Here is a 15,672-nt window from a genome sequence, read left to right as displayed (position 1 = left end):
GCAGTTAAAATTGTTTCAATGAATATCTTTACAAATATTTCTTAGGGATAAAAGTGATCCACTCTATTATATTTTGATGATTGTCGTTTGGTATGTGCAAGAAATAACACAAATTAGAGTTCCTTTTGAAAGTTTGGACAACCTTTATTTTAGAATCGATTGAATTAAGAGAATTACTACCGAGGGCACAGAATGTGTTTTCCGCCGTCGATGCAAAGGCAAGTTCCCGTGGTGAAACTGGCCGTGTCTGCCGCTAGGAAGGCGATTGCCGCAGCAACTTCCGACGCCTTACCGACCCGTCCCAGAGGATGGAACTGTTCGCTGTGCTTTATATAGGCCGCATAAGCATCGGGGCTCATGCCCAAGGGAGTTTGAAAGTTTGTTACAATAACCGCTGAAAACAATTATATACAGTGAGTTATTTACGAGCGTCAACGTGTGTTCTACTTCAAGTACCTGGATTAACTGAATTCACTCGAACTTGTTTCGGGGCCAGTTCCAGCGCGACACATCGTGTAAACTGATCCAGGGCTGCTTTGGAAATGCAGTAAGACAGGGAGTTCGCAAATGCCCTCGTCCCAGCAACGCTGGATACGTTGACGATGTTGCCTTTGGTTTTAATGAGATGCGGAACGGCCAGCTTGGTCAGATGATAGACGCTTCGGAGGTTGGTATCCATGATGTCATCGAATTGTTCCAGACTAGTAGTTTCGATGGTTCCATTCTGTCCCTTACCAGCATTGTTCACCAAAACGTCCAATCTACCGAATTTCTTGATCGTTTCATCAATCACCCGACTGTTATCGTCCAGATTTGTGACGTCGGCCACAATGAGCAGAGGCTTTTGCTTCCCAATGGCCTTACATTCGGCACCAATTTTGTTCAGGTTTTCTATGTTTCTACCGGTCAGAACAACCGTCGCACCCAGTTGTGTCAGGTAGGTTGCAGTGGCAGCACCTATTCCGCTACTGGCGCCTGTGACTATAATAACTTTACCGGAAAGATCCATTACGAATGGTTGGAATGAAATAACTAAACTGAACTGAACGACCGTTGCTTGCATGAGTTTTATTCAAGAACACCTTATCTTCCCACCTTGCATGGCTGCATTATTTAATAACATATCGTTATCAATATTTATACTAAAGCTAAGAATCTTTATTTGCTTATAGGCAGAGTGAATAGGCTGAACATTCAGAATAACCCGAATAACCAGAGTGGCTTAAGCAAAACAGAAAGTTAACAAAATATAGTGCAAAAAGTTGATTGAAGATCAGAATACTTCGGTTTTCTATTACATTATTACATATAATGATATAGGATGACTTTAGAATTCATTAAAATTGGAACATCTTGCGTTAAAGTGATCCAATTTTAAATCTTCTGGCATACACGCTTTAGTGGGGCTGCCACCTTGTAGGTAAAGCTGACGCTATACAACGTTTCTTATTTCGCCGCTGAATCCCAGAACAGACGCTGTTTGAGCCGCACCTCTTTGGTGGACAGATGCTCGGCGAGCACCTCCTCAATCTAGCTAAAATCATAAGGACAATAGTGCCCAGGCTCCCTGATAAAAAAAAAGATCATGGAAATACAACCGAATGTATTGTTACTGAATGCTCAATGAATAGTAGTTACCACTAATTCATTTGTTTAAAACAATAGAGTAACAACAGACCCTATGGTTTTCCACCATAGCATGTATTGTAAATGCCACTTTTTCAATAGAAAATGGGGGTTGTTATGTATCTTAACCATAAAAAAAAAATCCAAATTTTCTGGGGCAAATTCAAGTCAACTACCATTCAATTTATGGCATTTTTATTATTGAAATCTCTTTTGCCATTGATTTTATTGTTACATTGTAGTTCCAATACAGCTTAAAGTGTACAACTCTTAGCTGACGGTCTTTGTCATAGCCATAGCCATATTTTAAAAACGAATAAGGTAAGAAGGGCAAGATGGGTCACCTAAGAAATGGATCCCTATAACTTTCTTTACATAAATCGCATTTCTCCGTTGTCTACCACTACTCTTAGATACACTAGAAGATTTTTATTCAGGCAGCCCTCAACGGGCTTTAAAAACCTATGTTTTCAGCACAAACTTGTTGAAATTATGTACACAAATGTTCAGCGCTCTAATTGCTTCGATGATGTAGGTCACAGAATGAAAAACAATGAAAAAGTGAAAAATTAAACATTTTCAAAAAGTTTACGAATGCATTGACTGTAAGTTCTCCAAGTCTCTCCAAGTAAGGCATAATAAGAGGTGAAAATTTCATCATAATAGGTTCAGTACTTTTTTTTATCAATTCAAACAAAAAAACTTTTTTTTTCAAATTTCGGGTGCTTGGACAGTGTAAAATTGTTGACAGTGAAAATTTCAGCCATTTTTGATGAATACATACTTTCAAAGTTAGAGCAGTTTGAATTTCACTATACCAAAAACCACATCTGCTTGTTGAGACATAGTGTTACATATATGGCTATAACTTGTTAACAGTTAATTAAATTGAATGGAATTTTGACACAATACTTTTACATACATAAGGTACACCGGGGCAAGTTGAAACGGGTGGGGCAAAATGAAACACGAAGTTTTGATATAGGTTACAATACAATTTGGATTTTTTTTCTTTCGCCAAAAGATTGTTTGAATCAAAAACTATGTGTTATGACATTCAAGCTGTTTACCATCATTGGAGAACATCATGTTAACCCGCTGTTTCATCTTGCCCCACCCGTTTCAGCTTGCCCCGGTGTACTTTATACTTAACGTACAGAAAAAAATTCATTGAAGTCGGTTCAGTATTTTTGGCTCTAGAGTTTTAGGTAAAAAAGTGATATTTCTAAAAGTGTTTGTTTGCCCAAGGTTCTCAAATGGCAAGTCTCTTGTTTCGACGATATCTCCGTTAATACTTAATCGATTTTGATGAAATTTTTATGGTATTAGCTACACATAATGTTGTATTCCAAAAAATCAGCTATTTTGATGCAAATCACACAATCAAAAGTTATACATTATTTTTTGTGTTTTGCTTTTTTGGAGTCCAGTCTTTAATCTACGGAAACTTCACGGAAATCTTTTAAAGAATTCTGGGTGGAATTCATGGAGAAATGCTGAGACAGTTCTCTGTTTGAAATACGGGAAGAGCGGGAATCGAACCCTCCCCCCACAGTATCAGTAAGCCGGCTCCAGAGGCACGTTCTCCTCCATTTGGGGAATTTGTGCCACAGTATGGTGCGATTAGAAGCTTGGTGGCTCTAACCGCACGGCTACTAGGCTCCACAGAAACAAGAATTGTGAAAAGCATCCCTAGAATATACCTACCCAGGACAAATCGTTGAAAAATAACAAGAAAACTGCTGGATAAAATCCCGAAAAAAAAACCGGTAAGGCGTTATTTAACGAATCTCTTGCATTCATTGGCTTCTTTAACAGTGTTGAGATAATTCAATATTCTGGATCTGCACGAAAAACTGAACCGAATACCGAATTTTCATGCCCGGGAATCTATTTAAACAAATTCTTTGAAATTGATTTCAGGTATCAAAATAAAGTTCTACAAATCTGAAAAAATCATAGCGGCTCAGAAAAAGGTACTCTTTTGTATACAATTGGAAAATTTATAAGTTTTTTTTTTAATTCAAAGACCCAATTGAGGAGAATCCTCAATGAATTCTCGGAATGAGTTATTAAAATAATATTTGAAGAAATCTGCGATGAAATCCCGGAAGTAAACCCTGACTGAATACCTATAGAGATTTGAGAGGAAACATGGAAAAAATACGAGGCAAAGTATTGAGATTTCTTTATTGATATTATTCCTTTACATGTATTGGAAAAACAACAATAAAGTTTATCCTCACTTTACCTAGGGTATAACTTTTTTCACAGACGCTGGATCACTTTGCGATCTTCGACAAAATTGTTTGGCATATAGTCACCTACAATAATGCCAAAGGGTTTGATTATTGAACGCTTACAGCGCCACCTAGCGGCAAAATTCGGAAACTTAAAATTTCTGCATACATTTGGCCTAGTTTTCCCATACAAACTTCAAGCGTTTTGAGCGCCCCCTTAGGCTCAACCGATTTTGCTCAAATTTTGAACGTAGCTTCTGGGAGTCCAACACAACTGATTTAGGAGGTAAGACTTGGCATTTTTCGAAATTTTTGTTTTTTATATAAGTGTGGGCCACCTTACTTTACATGTTAAAACATAAACAGATGCATGCTGTTTGTTGATTATAACTATTTTCACAAGCATCGGATCGCTTTGCGGTCTTCAACAAAGTTTTTCAGAACATCCTAAGCTATCATTTTATAGTATCGGTTAAAAAGTTTCAGACAAACTTTTTCAACTTATGACAAAAATGCAAAAAAGTATGTTTTCCCATACTAAATCCCATACAAAATTCAATTGTAATGCGCAAAGTGTAGACGCAACCGATCGTGTTCAAATTTTGCACAGATACTCAGGACCCGAAACGGAACCAAAAAAGCTTTGATCTGAGAAAACGGTTCCGATGACCCACACTAATATCCACATGCAACATGATCATCACGCTAAAACATGTGGAAGTGCTCATAGATCGTTAAGCCGAAGAGCAGGCTTCGTACCAGTGGGAACGTTACGCTAAGTAGAAGAAAAAGAATATATGAATAAACCTCGGAAGTATGAATAAAGAAATTCCTTAGTAAATCCCGGTAGGCAACCTGGAGCAATCGCGGCAGAATAAACAATTAGGGAAATCAACGTATTTTGGACACAGCGTTACGCCAATGTATTTTGGACACTTCCATTTGTTTTTACCGTCAGTATCCAAAAAAAATTGGCGCATTGCTATGTCCAAAATATGTTGATTTCCCTACACTTTATTGTTGTTGTTGTTGCGTTTTCTCGTTTTTGGCTTGAGGGGCAACACATTGTCACGCTTTTAGGGAGAGGGTAAAGGGTGCATTCACGAAAGTGTTAAGGTCCACAAAATTTCTATTCTATTCTATTCTAGTGCTTGCACAGCCAGTATTGAAAAGCATCATGGAAATATCAAAATTTCTTCCGATATTTTCTTGTCAGCATTAATATTTGCAGCATATCAGAGATGATGTGACACAAATATTAAAACGGCCAGGCCCACTGTGCAGACTAATGGGTTGGAAGATAATTCAAAAACTTAAGGCAATCAGGTTATCCACTTATGAATAACATGATTGACGAACTTTTTTGAATTGAATGAAGGAAGAAACGGGGACAACCGTACCAACCGTTTCGTTTTAGGGGAATGGTGTTTGCATATAAAATCGTTGGGAGTGGTGCTGCTAAGAAGGGTAATGCACACTCCGTTGGCGTCTCTTCTCCTGGGATGGGACACAGGCATTTCCCCATATGTCCTGGCTTCAAAGCCTAGGCTTAAGCGCCATTACTCGCTCTCTGAAACGAGAAAAAAACCCTTTCCCGAATGTACAGAAAAATAAGCCCATATAGAAAACACAACTTAGAATATCCATTGTGTGGTAGTTTAGCAGATCTATGAGTAGGCCGAGCCAAGGGGCTAGTCGCTTGGAACATTGTGCCAAGAGGTGCCAAGCACACCGTCTTATACGCTGTGTGGCACACCGAGGCACTCTGAGGCACAATTTTGACACTTGAGTTTGGGTGAAAAAAACTAGGCAACCATGTGCATTTCAACTGCAAACTGAAAACAAACAGTTGGTTGTCTTGGTAGTTGCCAAGCAAAATCTAAATCATCAAGCAGTGGCACTTCGGGACACACTGAGGCACAATTCAATACCCGGTGGCACACTGAAAATAATTGGCGCAAGTAAAGATGTGCTCAGCGACTCCCCCTTGGGCCGAGCTTTTCGAGTTATCATTACTAGTCGAGACGTCAACTGGAGAAGCACCACATTGGCGACGAACGAACCCCGTTTGCTTTGAATGAGTAGCAAAGCCTTCGAAACGATTGTCGGAGCGTTTGGAAAAACGCCTCAGGAATTGTGAAGATCAAGACCATGAAAAAAATCAAGATCCGTTGTCCGTGCAAGTGCTGGAAATAAAGCTGACCGTCAAGAAGAAACCCTCTCCTGCTTTGCTAAGGTCAAGCAGCAACAACATGGGACATCATACGTGAAAAAAAATCAAGCCAAACAAACAAGATTACCTTGGCAACGAACTTCGGTTCTCTGAATTGGAAAAAAAAGTTCCTTTGCAAGGAACTGCCCCAGGAACGGATTCCATCCGTTGAGTTGGCCGAAACAATTACCAAGTTCAACCCCAAAGGTGAACTGCCTCAGGAGCGGTTTCAATCCGTTGAGTTAGGCGACGACAAAATTACCAAGTTCAGTCCCAAAGGTGAACTGCCTCAGGAACGGCTTGTGTCCGTTGAGTTAGGCGATAAAATGATGAAGTTCACCCAAAGGTGGATTGCCTCAGGAACGGCTTCTATCCGTTGAGTTAGGCGACATGATTGTATAGTGACATTCAAAGGTGGCCTGGTTCAGGAACGAAGTTTTCCGTTTAGCTCGTGGATAAATCAACAGACACAGGAGCAGTCGGTAATATTTAATGTAGCCTAGGGTAACGATAGGCATGTGATGTGCGAAAGTGTTGAACTTACGGAAGCGTAGGGCAGGACGTACTCTTATCTGGCAAGTCAACACACGGGAGTCAATAGGAGGGTACACTACGTTGGGAAGATCAGCAAAGAACGTCAAATTTGTAGCAGAATCTCCAAATAGTGATTAAATCAAACGTGAAAAAAGTTAACGTAACAATATTTGAGAGCCAAGGCTTAGTGGATTTGCAACGTTTTGTTTGCTAGTTATACAATCCTAAATTTGAGCGGTTGTAGTCTAAAAACCCATTTCTCGATGTGACCGGGAAGTGATTGTGTTTAACGGACATTGGCCAGTTTCGAAAGAAAAGGAGATGTGGTAGTTTAGCAGATCAATGAGTAGGTCGAGCTCTTCGAGTTATCATTACTAGTCGAGACGTCAACTGGAGAAGCACCACACATTGTATCAGAAAAAATATTGAAATTATAGTTTTAGAAAGTCATATCATAAAATAATAAATATTTTTTCCTGAACCAAGGATGGATCTGGCGATTATCGCAACGAATAACAATTGCAACATGAACCTACTTTTACGAGCCAAGAAATGAATTTTGAATAAATTTATGAAATGGTTGTTGACATATATAATTGTTTGCACACCTTTACTCGCTCTTGAAATCGATAAAAATGAAAACAAATAGATATAATTCTAGATGCAGGAACATATGATCTATTTAAGGATAAAAAGCAACATTGAAATTCTTTCTTTTCATTCCTGAAACTTATGATATATAAATTACATATTAGGTAAATCAGAAAGATCTCACCAGGTCAATGTCCTGCTCCGGCCTTTTCATAAACCATAAAACTGCAATGGATAGTTGTCATATCTCCTGCAACGCAGCGGTGGTATCGGCTAGCACGGTTTCACAATGTTTTATCAGATAATTTAACCAGTTTTTCACGAACTTTAAGGGTGTAATCAGCACTGTCGGTAGATATTTTTAGTTGAGTTTCATGCTTCTCCATTTCAGCTTTTTTGAAGTAACACTTTCTGAAAGCATATTCTTCACCAAATAATTGAAAATTTTACATCAATTTTAACCCTCCATGTTTTCATTTAAATAGTGCAAGATTGATAGTCAAAACTAAACACAAAAAAATCCCCAGTTCACATATATCACAGTTGAAAACATTGCGTTAACTGCATGAACTGGAACCGAAAAGTTGGATATTCGTACGCAGCCTAGTACGCAGCACCTTAGCACACCACACGGTGGGTGGGCGAGCCTCACATAGGAAACAATTATTGGAAGTAGCATCATGACATGGCCATGGCCACTCCGTCGCAATGAGAAAGGTTGGCACTGTCACTAACCCGAATGGGCATCTTCACAAAACAAAAATCACAAATTTCACGGGATTCAATGACTTCGATGAAAAACGTCTTCCGGAAGGCGTAGCACCAGAAAAGTTTATCTTTATGGTTCAAAACGTGGAGAAAAAACTTGACAGCGAAATTCAACGTGTTAAGGTCCACAAATTTTTTATGAAAACTCTCTAAAATAAAAACTCTCATTTTTAGTAAACATCCAGGGTGGCCACACAAAATCAAAATTGAAATTCCCGCATTTTTTCCGATTTTTTCTCGCATTGAATTTGAATTTTCCCGACTTTTCTTTATATACCTGTGGAGCATATAAAACATAAAAGAATCCAATCTTGTAAGTGGATCTGTAGAACTTACTGAAATATTTACAGTGTCATTGTGATACTGTGGCAGTTTTACAATATTTTTTTTGTCTGTATTAACGAGATTTTTACCTTATCTATAGCTTTACAATATTTTGAAGACGTTAATATCAAAATAAATTTACATGTCACATATGCTCGAAAATATTTGTGTCAGAATTCCTAAAACATTTTTGTGAACTCCTTAAGAAATAAAAAAAACTAGTCGGCTAACTGAAATACTTTTTGGTGAATCCTTTATGAGTTTTTTACGCTATCCCAGGAATTGTGAAGGTGTGAAGAACGGCATTCTTGACGTAATTCTGTTATAATTCCTATAGGTAGAATTATTGGCGTATTTTATGGTGAAATTCTTCGAGGAATTTCCTAACAAATTTTCTGGAAGAAGTTTATTGTAAAAATACTGAAAAAATGTCTGTGATATTTTCTCACATACTCCAAGCCGAAATACATATCCCCAAAAAAGTCGACAAAAGTCTGTAAAATCCGCAAAAGCTTTGCGTTTTTAGCGGAGTTTTCGGCTTTTTTTGTGATATTTCGGCTTGGCAAAACTAGTGTCGCCCCCAGAGAAAAAAATGAGTTTTTTTTATGAGAGCACTAGTAATGAATTCCCCTTAGCGGATTTTTTCTCAAATTTTGAAAATATCTGAGGATTTTTATAAACAATTTCTGGCTGAATTTGTAGAGAAAATCTCAAACTCTGAAAAACTAAACTTTGATATTTCTGACGAAATTTCTAAGCCTCTTTTTAGATATTTCAGAAAAAAAACGATAATCGGGACTTAACTTCTAATCCCATTTGAAGAACTAACTTGAAAAGTCGTGAATAATTTTTGATGCAAACTGATGCGTAGAGTGTGCATCTTTAAAAAAAGTAATTTGTCCAATTCCAGTAGAATTTCTTCAGGAGTGAATTCATTACATCCGGTTTTGAGTAGCATTCAGACCATTGGATTAACCCTTAACAACGAAAAAAAAATTACTAGATATACCTACAACAAATGGACTTAAAATTATTTCAGTATAAAAAGTGTTCTTCTTTAATTTGACATTCAAGTTTCAGGACAATGTTTCATCAGCAAACCATGCAGAACCCCAAGATGGGCATATAACAATTCTTCAGATTCGCATAAAGAATTAAGATTAAAAACTCTTCTACAATGTTCGTTTGTCTGTCCTAAGGAATTCATGCAAGAAGCTTTGCATGTTTTCCATTGGTAAAACCAAGAATTCCTTCGGTAGGCAGGCCATACATTGAAAGATTTCATAGAAAATCTAGAGAATCTTGTCTTCTAGTTTCCAACTTGCAATTTTGCTTCCATTTTAATGTCAGTATTTGCAAGGATTCTAGGTATTTATTCATAAATTGATCCAATAATTCTACAAATCGTTACACAGAAAGCACTTCATGAATTTCTCCCAGTATTTCGTCACCAATTCATAATTCCATAAAAAAATCACCAGAAACTCTTCAGAGACGACTGAATTATAAATGCTTTTAGTAATTATTCCAAAAAACAATTAAATTGCTACTATACGAAATTGTTAGTATGATAGCTTTGGTGATTACAGGGAGCTTTTCTATGAACTCATTCTGAAATTTCTAGAAACATCGTTAAAAACTCCTACAATGCAATGATTTCAGGAAATCCTTCATTATCGCTAGTAAGGAATTATTTAAAAAAGTTTCAATGAAAACAGTTATTAAAAACTGTTCCAAAGCTCAGCCAGATATTTCGGAAAAAAATCTTAACTACTACAAGGAACTACAACAGAAACAATCTGAATATAAACTCTAAAATTATGTCACTAATTTCTCCATTTGTACCAAGTAACAAGCCAAAAATTTTCTAAGAAAATGTTGGACAAGTATTTAATGGCATTTCTGATAAAATCTCAAAATTTGACTACACTGAAACCTCCATTTAAGTCGATGCATGGCTGATCGAAAATATTTTTTACCGTGCAAGCAATGACAAAACTATAGACTTTTATATTTTTTAACATTTCGCATGACAAAGAAGATTTGTCAAAAAATATAAAACTGTATAGTTTAGTCATTGCCGGCACGGTAAAAATTATTTTCGATCAGCCATGCATCGACTTAAATGGAGGTTTCAGTGTACCAACATTATTTTTTGCGATACTTTTTTCACGTTTTAGTCGTTCAAAACTTAATTTTTAAAAATTGTGATTTAAAGTATGGCTGTGCCCAAATTTAAGGTCTAATTGTTGATACGAGCATTCGGACAATAGAAAACTGTCACCCGCAAAATCTCTATCAAACAAGAAATCACTAGTAATTCAGAAAGCAATGCTCATCTGCATAATTTATATTTTGAAATCCCTGCGAGAGGATTCCGAAAACTGTGTGGATTTGAAGTGAGTCAAGTGCTAAATCTTGGTTTGAGTTTACATTCTGGAGGCGTTACACATCATTTTAAAAAATTCCGATCATGAACAAAATTCCCGACTTATTCCCGCATATTTCCCGATGACTTTCGATTCCTGACTTTTTCCCGAATTCCCCGAGTCTGTGGCCACCCTGAACATCCAAGCCGCACAGAGAATGTATTGCAAACGCACGATTTTTAAAATTGCTCGTACGCTCACATGTTTGCAAAATATCAATATTTTTCGGTTTTTGAAGGTGATTTATAAACCGAGTGAGGGTGCCATATCGAAATTATTGCAAGATACATGCACATTAGGATGCGGCTTATTTTTCAAAAGTTGTTGATACCTGGAATTCGTAAGCTCTTTTGGATTCAAATGACGCAAAAAGAGAAACCTCTGAGTATAAGCCAAAAATATTGAGATTTAGAGGTCGCGCAATCGCTTCAAAGTCGAATTTTCGAGTAATAAAAAGGTGTTTTCACTTCAAGTGCCATAACTTTCTCAATTTTCAACCGATTTTTAATCTCTTTTTATGAATTTCTCACAAATTAAATTTCGAATAAACTAGTAGAACATCAAAGTCACGCAAAATATGAGTTTTTGAAGATTTAATTCATTTTTTTCTTCTTTTTACAAAAAAAAATAACTTTAGAGTCCTTTTTAACCGTTTGACCAATTTTAAATTTTTTAGTTTGCATTTGTAGATATTTTTGTTGCCTATCTTTGTCCTAGACAAGCTTTTTATCTAAGTAGTCATTTTTATGATACTTTTCACCAAAAACTTCCAAAATATGCCTTAAAACTTGATTTTTTCATGTAAAATTAGAGTTTTTGACGATTATTCGCATTTTTTTACTCCAAACCAGATACTTAGCCTCATATTTAGGGATATGGAACACATTGGAGGATTTTTTTTTCAATTTTTTTTCTCGCATTTTGAAGTTTAAGGCTTCCATATGATTATTGAGAATATTTTTTTTCACTTTGAGCCCGAAACTAAGCATTAAAATTACTAAAATTTTGCCAACATTCTGATTTTTCCAATAAAATGTGTGTATCTGAACGGTTTTTGGTATTTATCTATTATGAAACGTTTTTTAAAGGTACAGTTTATTCACAGCATTCTTAGGCAACAAAAATATCTACAAAAGCAAGCTAAAAAATTTAAAATTGGTCAAACGGTTAAAAAGTTATAGGACGCAAGAGTTAAAAAAATTTGTAAAAAGAAGAAAAAAATGAATTAAATCTACAAAAACTCATATTTTGCGTGACTTTGGAAAAAAATGATGTTCTACGAGTTTATTCAAAATTTAATTTGTGAGAAATTCATAAAAAGAGATTGAAAATCGGTTGAAAATTGAGAAAGTTATGGCACTTGAAGTGAAAACACCTTTTTATTACTCGAAAATTCGACTTTAAAGCGATTGCGCGACATCTAAATCTCAATATTTTTGGCTTAAACTCAGAGGTTTCTCTTTTTGCATTATTTGAATCTGTAGGAGGCAATGATACACAGTTGTTCTCTTTTCAACGGTTTATTGGGTAATAATCATAAGTCCTTGTCATTAGCTTAAGTCAGTGCCTACGTTGTTTTAGACTTATTCACCAATGCCTACTATATCTCGGCCATCCTGACAATCTCGATGTCCTCATCGAGACAATTAACAGTCGAATCATTATCATTTAACCATTTCCGCATATTCTGTGGCGAGCATACCGCGTTAAAAGGCACATTTGAAATTTGAAATCCTTCAATATCAACCACAACATATCGATCGTTTGGCAATATTTTTGAAATTTTATATGGACCTTTGAATTTTGGTGATAGTTTATGCGAATCAATAGTTTTAAGAACAACAAAATCACCTTCTTTATAATCACTGACAATAAGTCTTTTCTTATCTGTAATGTTCTTATTATAGTTTTGCATTTTTAAATTGTTTTGCTGTGCTTTTTCTCTAATTTCGACTAGATTTTGGGCGTCTCTCGATGGTTGTCTGTTTCGAACAAATGATTCTAAATTATAATTTTCATTCTGAATACTGCTTTGCAATCGACCAAAAAGTAAAACACTTGGATAGTTACAAATTGATTTATTTAAAGTGTTGTTGAAAACAAATTCTACTTTAGGCAACACTTTATCCCATTCATTGTTAGTATCATTACATATTTTTGCAAGCATAGGTGTCAGGGTTTTGTTAATTCTTTCAACTTGACCATTAGCCTGTGGGGTGCGAACTGCTGTTTTTATATGCTCAATATTATTTATATTCATAAAATCTTCAAACTTTTTAGATGTAAACCCGGTACCACAATCAGTTATAACTCTGTCCGGTTTACTGTAGAAATTCATGTAATTTTTTAAGTGACCTATAATTTCATCTGAATTAGTTGTCCTAGTTGGAAAAATTTTTGTAAATTTAGTGAACGCATCAATCATAACCAAAATGTACTTAAATCTGCCACTTGACTGCAATGTAATTGGCCCATAATGATCTAAATGTATGGTATTGAACGGAATATTTCCCTTTTCAATTATTTTCAAAAATCCCCCTTTTTTGCCTACAGGATTGTAGAAAATACATGACAAACAGTTCTTGACATGTTTCTTGACATATTTCCTCATACAAGAAAACCAATACAGTTTTTTTTAATTTCAGCTATTGTTTTTTCAGTTCCCACATGTCCACAGTTATCGTGACACATTCTCAGAATATTATCGATCATACTTCTTGGAACAACTAATAGATTTTGTCCATTGTCTTTCCTAAATAAAATTCCATCCAGTAGTACAAAATTTGGAAATGTACCTGTTTCTAAGCGTTGCTTTATATCTACTAATTTTGAGTCCTGCTCTTGCGCCAAAATTATATTCCTCTGTATTTCCGATTCATTCAGTATAGCTATTGTATTTTCTAATTCTTTATTCTTTGGTTGAAAACTGGTATTTTTCTTACTCATATGCAACCGACTAAGCGCATCAACATGCTTCATTTTTTCTTCCTTTCTATAGTCTAATTCAAAGTTATAATTTTCTAAAAATAAGGCCCAGCGATTAATTTTTGGATTTATTTCTTTTTTTCTCAATGTTTGCACAAGTGCATTACAGTCAGTAAATATTTTAAACTTTTTTCCTGCCAAATAAAAATGGAAACGTTTGATTGCATGAATTACTGCTAGAGTTTCTAATTCGAAGCTATGAAGTTTTGATTCAAATTCATCAGTCTTTTTGCTGAAGAAGCTTACTGGGTGAAATTTTTTATCAGACTGTTTTTGTAATAATATCGCGCCAAAGCCATACGAGCTGGCATCACAATGAAGCTCAGTTTCAGCGTGAGGATCGAAAATTGCTAAAATTGGAGCTGATACTAGTTTTTGTTTCAAACATTCAAATGACTGTAATTGTTCTTTTTCGAAATGAAATACTACATCTTTTTGGAGCAGGTTGTATAGAGGTCTAGCAATGACAGCAAAATTTTGAATAAACTTCCGGAAATAACTCATCAGTCCTAGAAATCTATGAACATCCTTGCAATTTTGAGGAATAGGAAAATTTTTGACATTTTCTATATGACAATTATTAGGTTTACGGCCCTTATTATTAATTGTATATCCAAGATAATCGATCTCATCAAATAAAAATTTGCATTTCTCTAAATTGATTTCTAATAAGTTTTGACTCAGTATTTCTAGCACTTGTTTCAAAACTTCAAAATGTTCTTTAATTGTTTTAGTTGCAATCAAAATGTCATCCAAATAAACACATAATTTACCTTCCTTAATTAATTTTTCAAAAATGTTGTTAATAAAACGTTGAAACACCGCAGGTGCGTTGCATAATCCAAAAGGGACCCTAAGATATTCATACTGGCCATTAGGTGTTACAAAGGAAGTATATTTAGTACATTTTGAGGAAATTTTAATTTGATGAAAACCAGACTTTAGGTCGAGAATAGAAAAATACGATTTATCTTTGAGATTATCAAACAAATCTTCTATGACAGGTAGCGGAAAATTGTCTCTTACAGTATCCTTATTTAACTTCCTATAATCAACACAAAGCCTGAAATCATCATTTTTCTTTGGAATCAAAACTATCGGACTAGCAAAAGGTGAATTACTTTCTTTGATAATACCTAAATCTAAGAGTTCTTTAATTTTTGAATCAACTTTACGTTTTTGATCGAATGACAACCTTCGAGGTTTAAAATGGAATGGTTCTCCTTTTTTCAAATTGATTTCCATTTCATAATCGGTTTTTGGTTTAGATGGTTTAGAAAATTCAAGATATTTAGCTCGAAAAATTTCTGAAAAAATTGCCAACTGATCTTTAGGAATATTGCCTACTTTCATGTTTTCAAGAATATTAGAACTAATACTGAATAAACTTTTTTGAAATGCATCATTTCCAGGGTTTTCAAATTTCAAAGGGTTTTGACAAACTGTTGAAATTCTAATATTGTTTTCAATTATTGTACGAACACCAGGTTGCATGATAATGTCTCGTCCAATTATTGCATCAATGAGGTTAAGTACATTATCCGGAACTACATGAAAATCAATGTTAAAAATAATGTTTTGTATAAGAATTTTGGTGGTGAATAATCCTAAAACTTTAAGCTTACTCCCACCGATACCCTGGTAAGTTTTGGATTGATCTATTATTTTAATATGTTTTCCATCGATCAAACCTCGGCGTATCAGTGAGATTGGGCTTCCCGTGTCAAAGAGTGCCTTTAAATGTGTAGTACTGTATAAAAATCTAAAGTTTACTATACCGTCACATTTTACTTGTTCGTCCTTTTGTTTCGAATCTTGGTCCTCTAAAACGTTTACAGTCTTGTCGGATAGCTTTTGCGTTGGTGGTGATACATTTTTCCTTTCGAGGCTTCTATCTTTCAGATGATTGTTGATGAATCTGCATTCTGCCGCAAAATGTCCGGGTTGACTGCACGAATAACAA

General features: G+C 35.5%; 1 protein-coding gene across 1 annotated transcript; it reads right to left on the bottom strand.

The window, feature by feature from the left end:
- Nucleotides 1–119: 119 nt before the first annotated feature.
- On the bottom strand, nucleotides 120–1,077 carry LOC109426282 (3-oxoacyl-[acyl-carrier-protein] reductase FabG-like). Its single transcript, XM_019701750.3, has 2 exons — nucleotides 457–1,077; nucleotides 120–394 (listed from the first exon to the last, which is right to left on the bottom strand). Exons 1-2 carry the CDS (start codon nucleotides 1,061–1,063, stop codon nucleotides 177–179), a joined length of 825 nt encoding a protein of 274 aa, XP_019557295.2. The 5' UTR covers nucleotides 1,064–1,077; the 3' UTR covers nucleotides 120–176.
- Between the last annotated feature and the right edge of the window lie 14,595 nt (nucleotides 1,078–15,672).

The sequence above is a fragment of the Aedes albopictus genome, chromosome 3 (genome assembly GCF_035046485.1).
Source record: "Aedes albopictus strain Foshan chromosome 3, AalbF5, whole genome shotgun sequence".
Classification (NCBI taxonomy): Eukaryota; Metazoa; Arthropoda; class Insecta; order Diptera; family Culicidae; genus Aedes; species Aedes albopictus.
The sequence above is the reverse complement of the archived record's forward strand: the minus strand, read 5'-3'. Positions and strand labels throughout refer to the sequence as shown.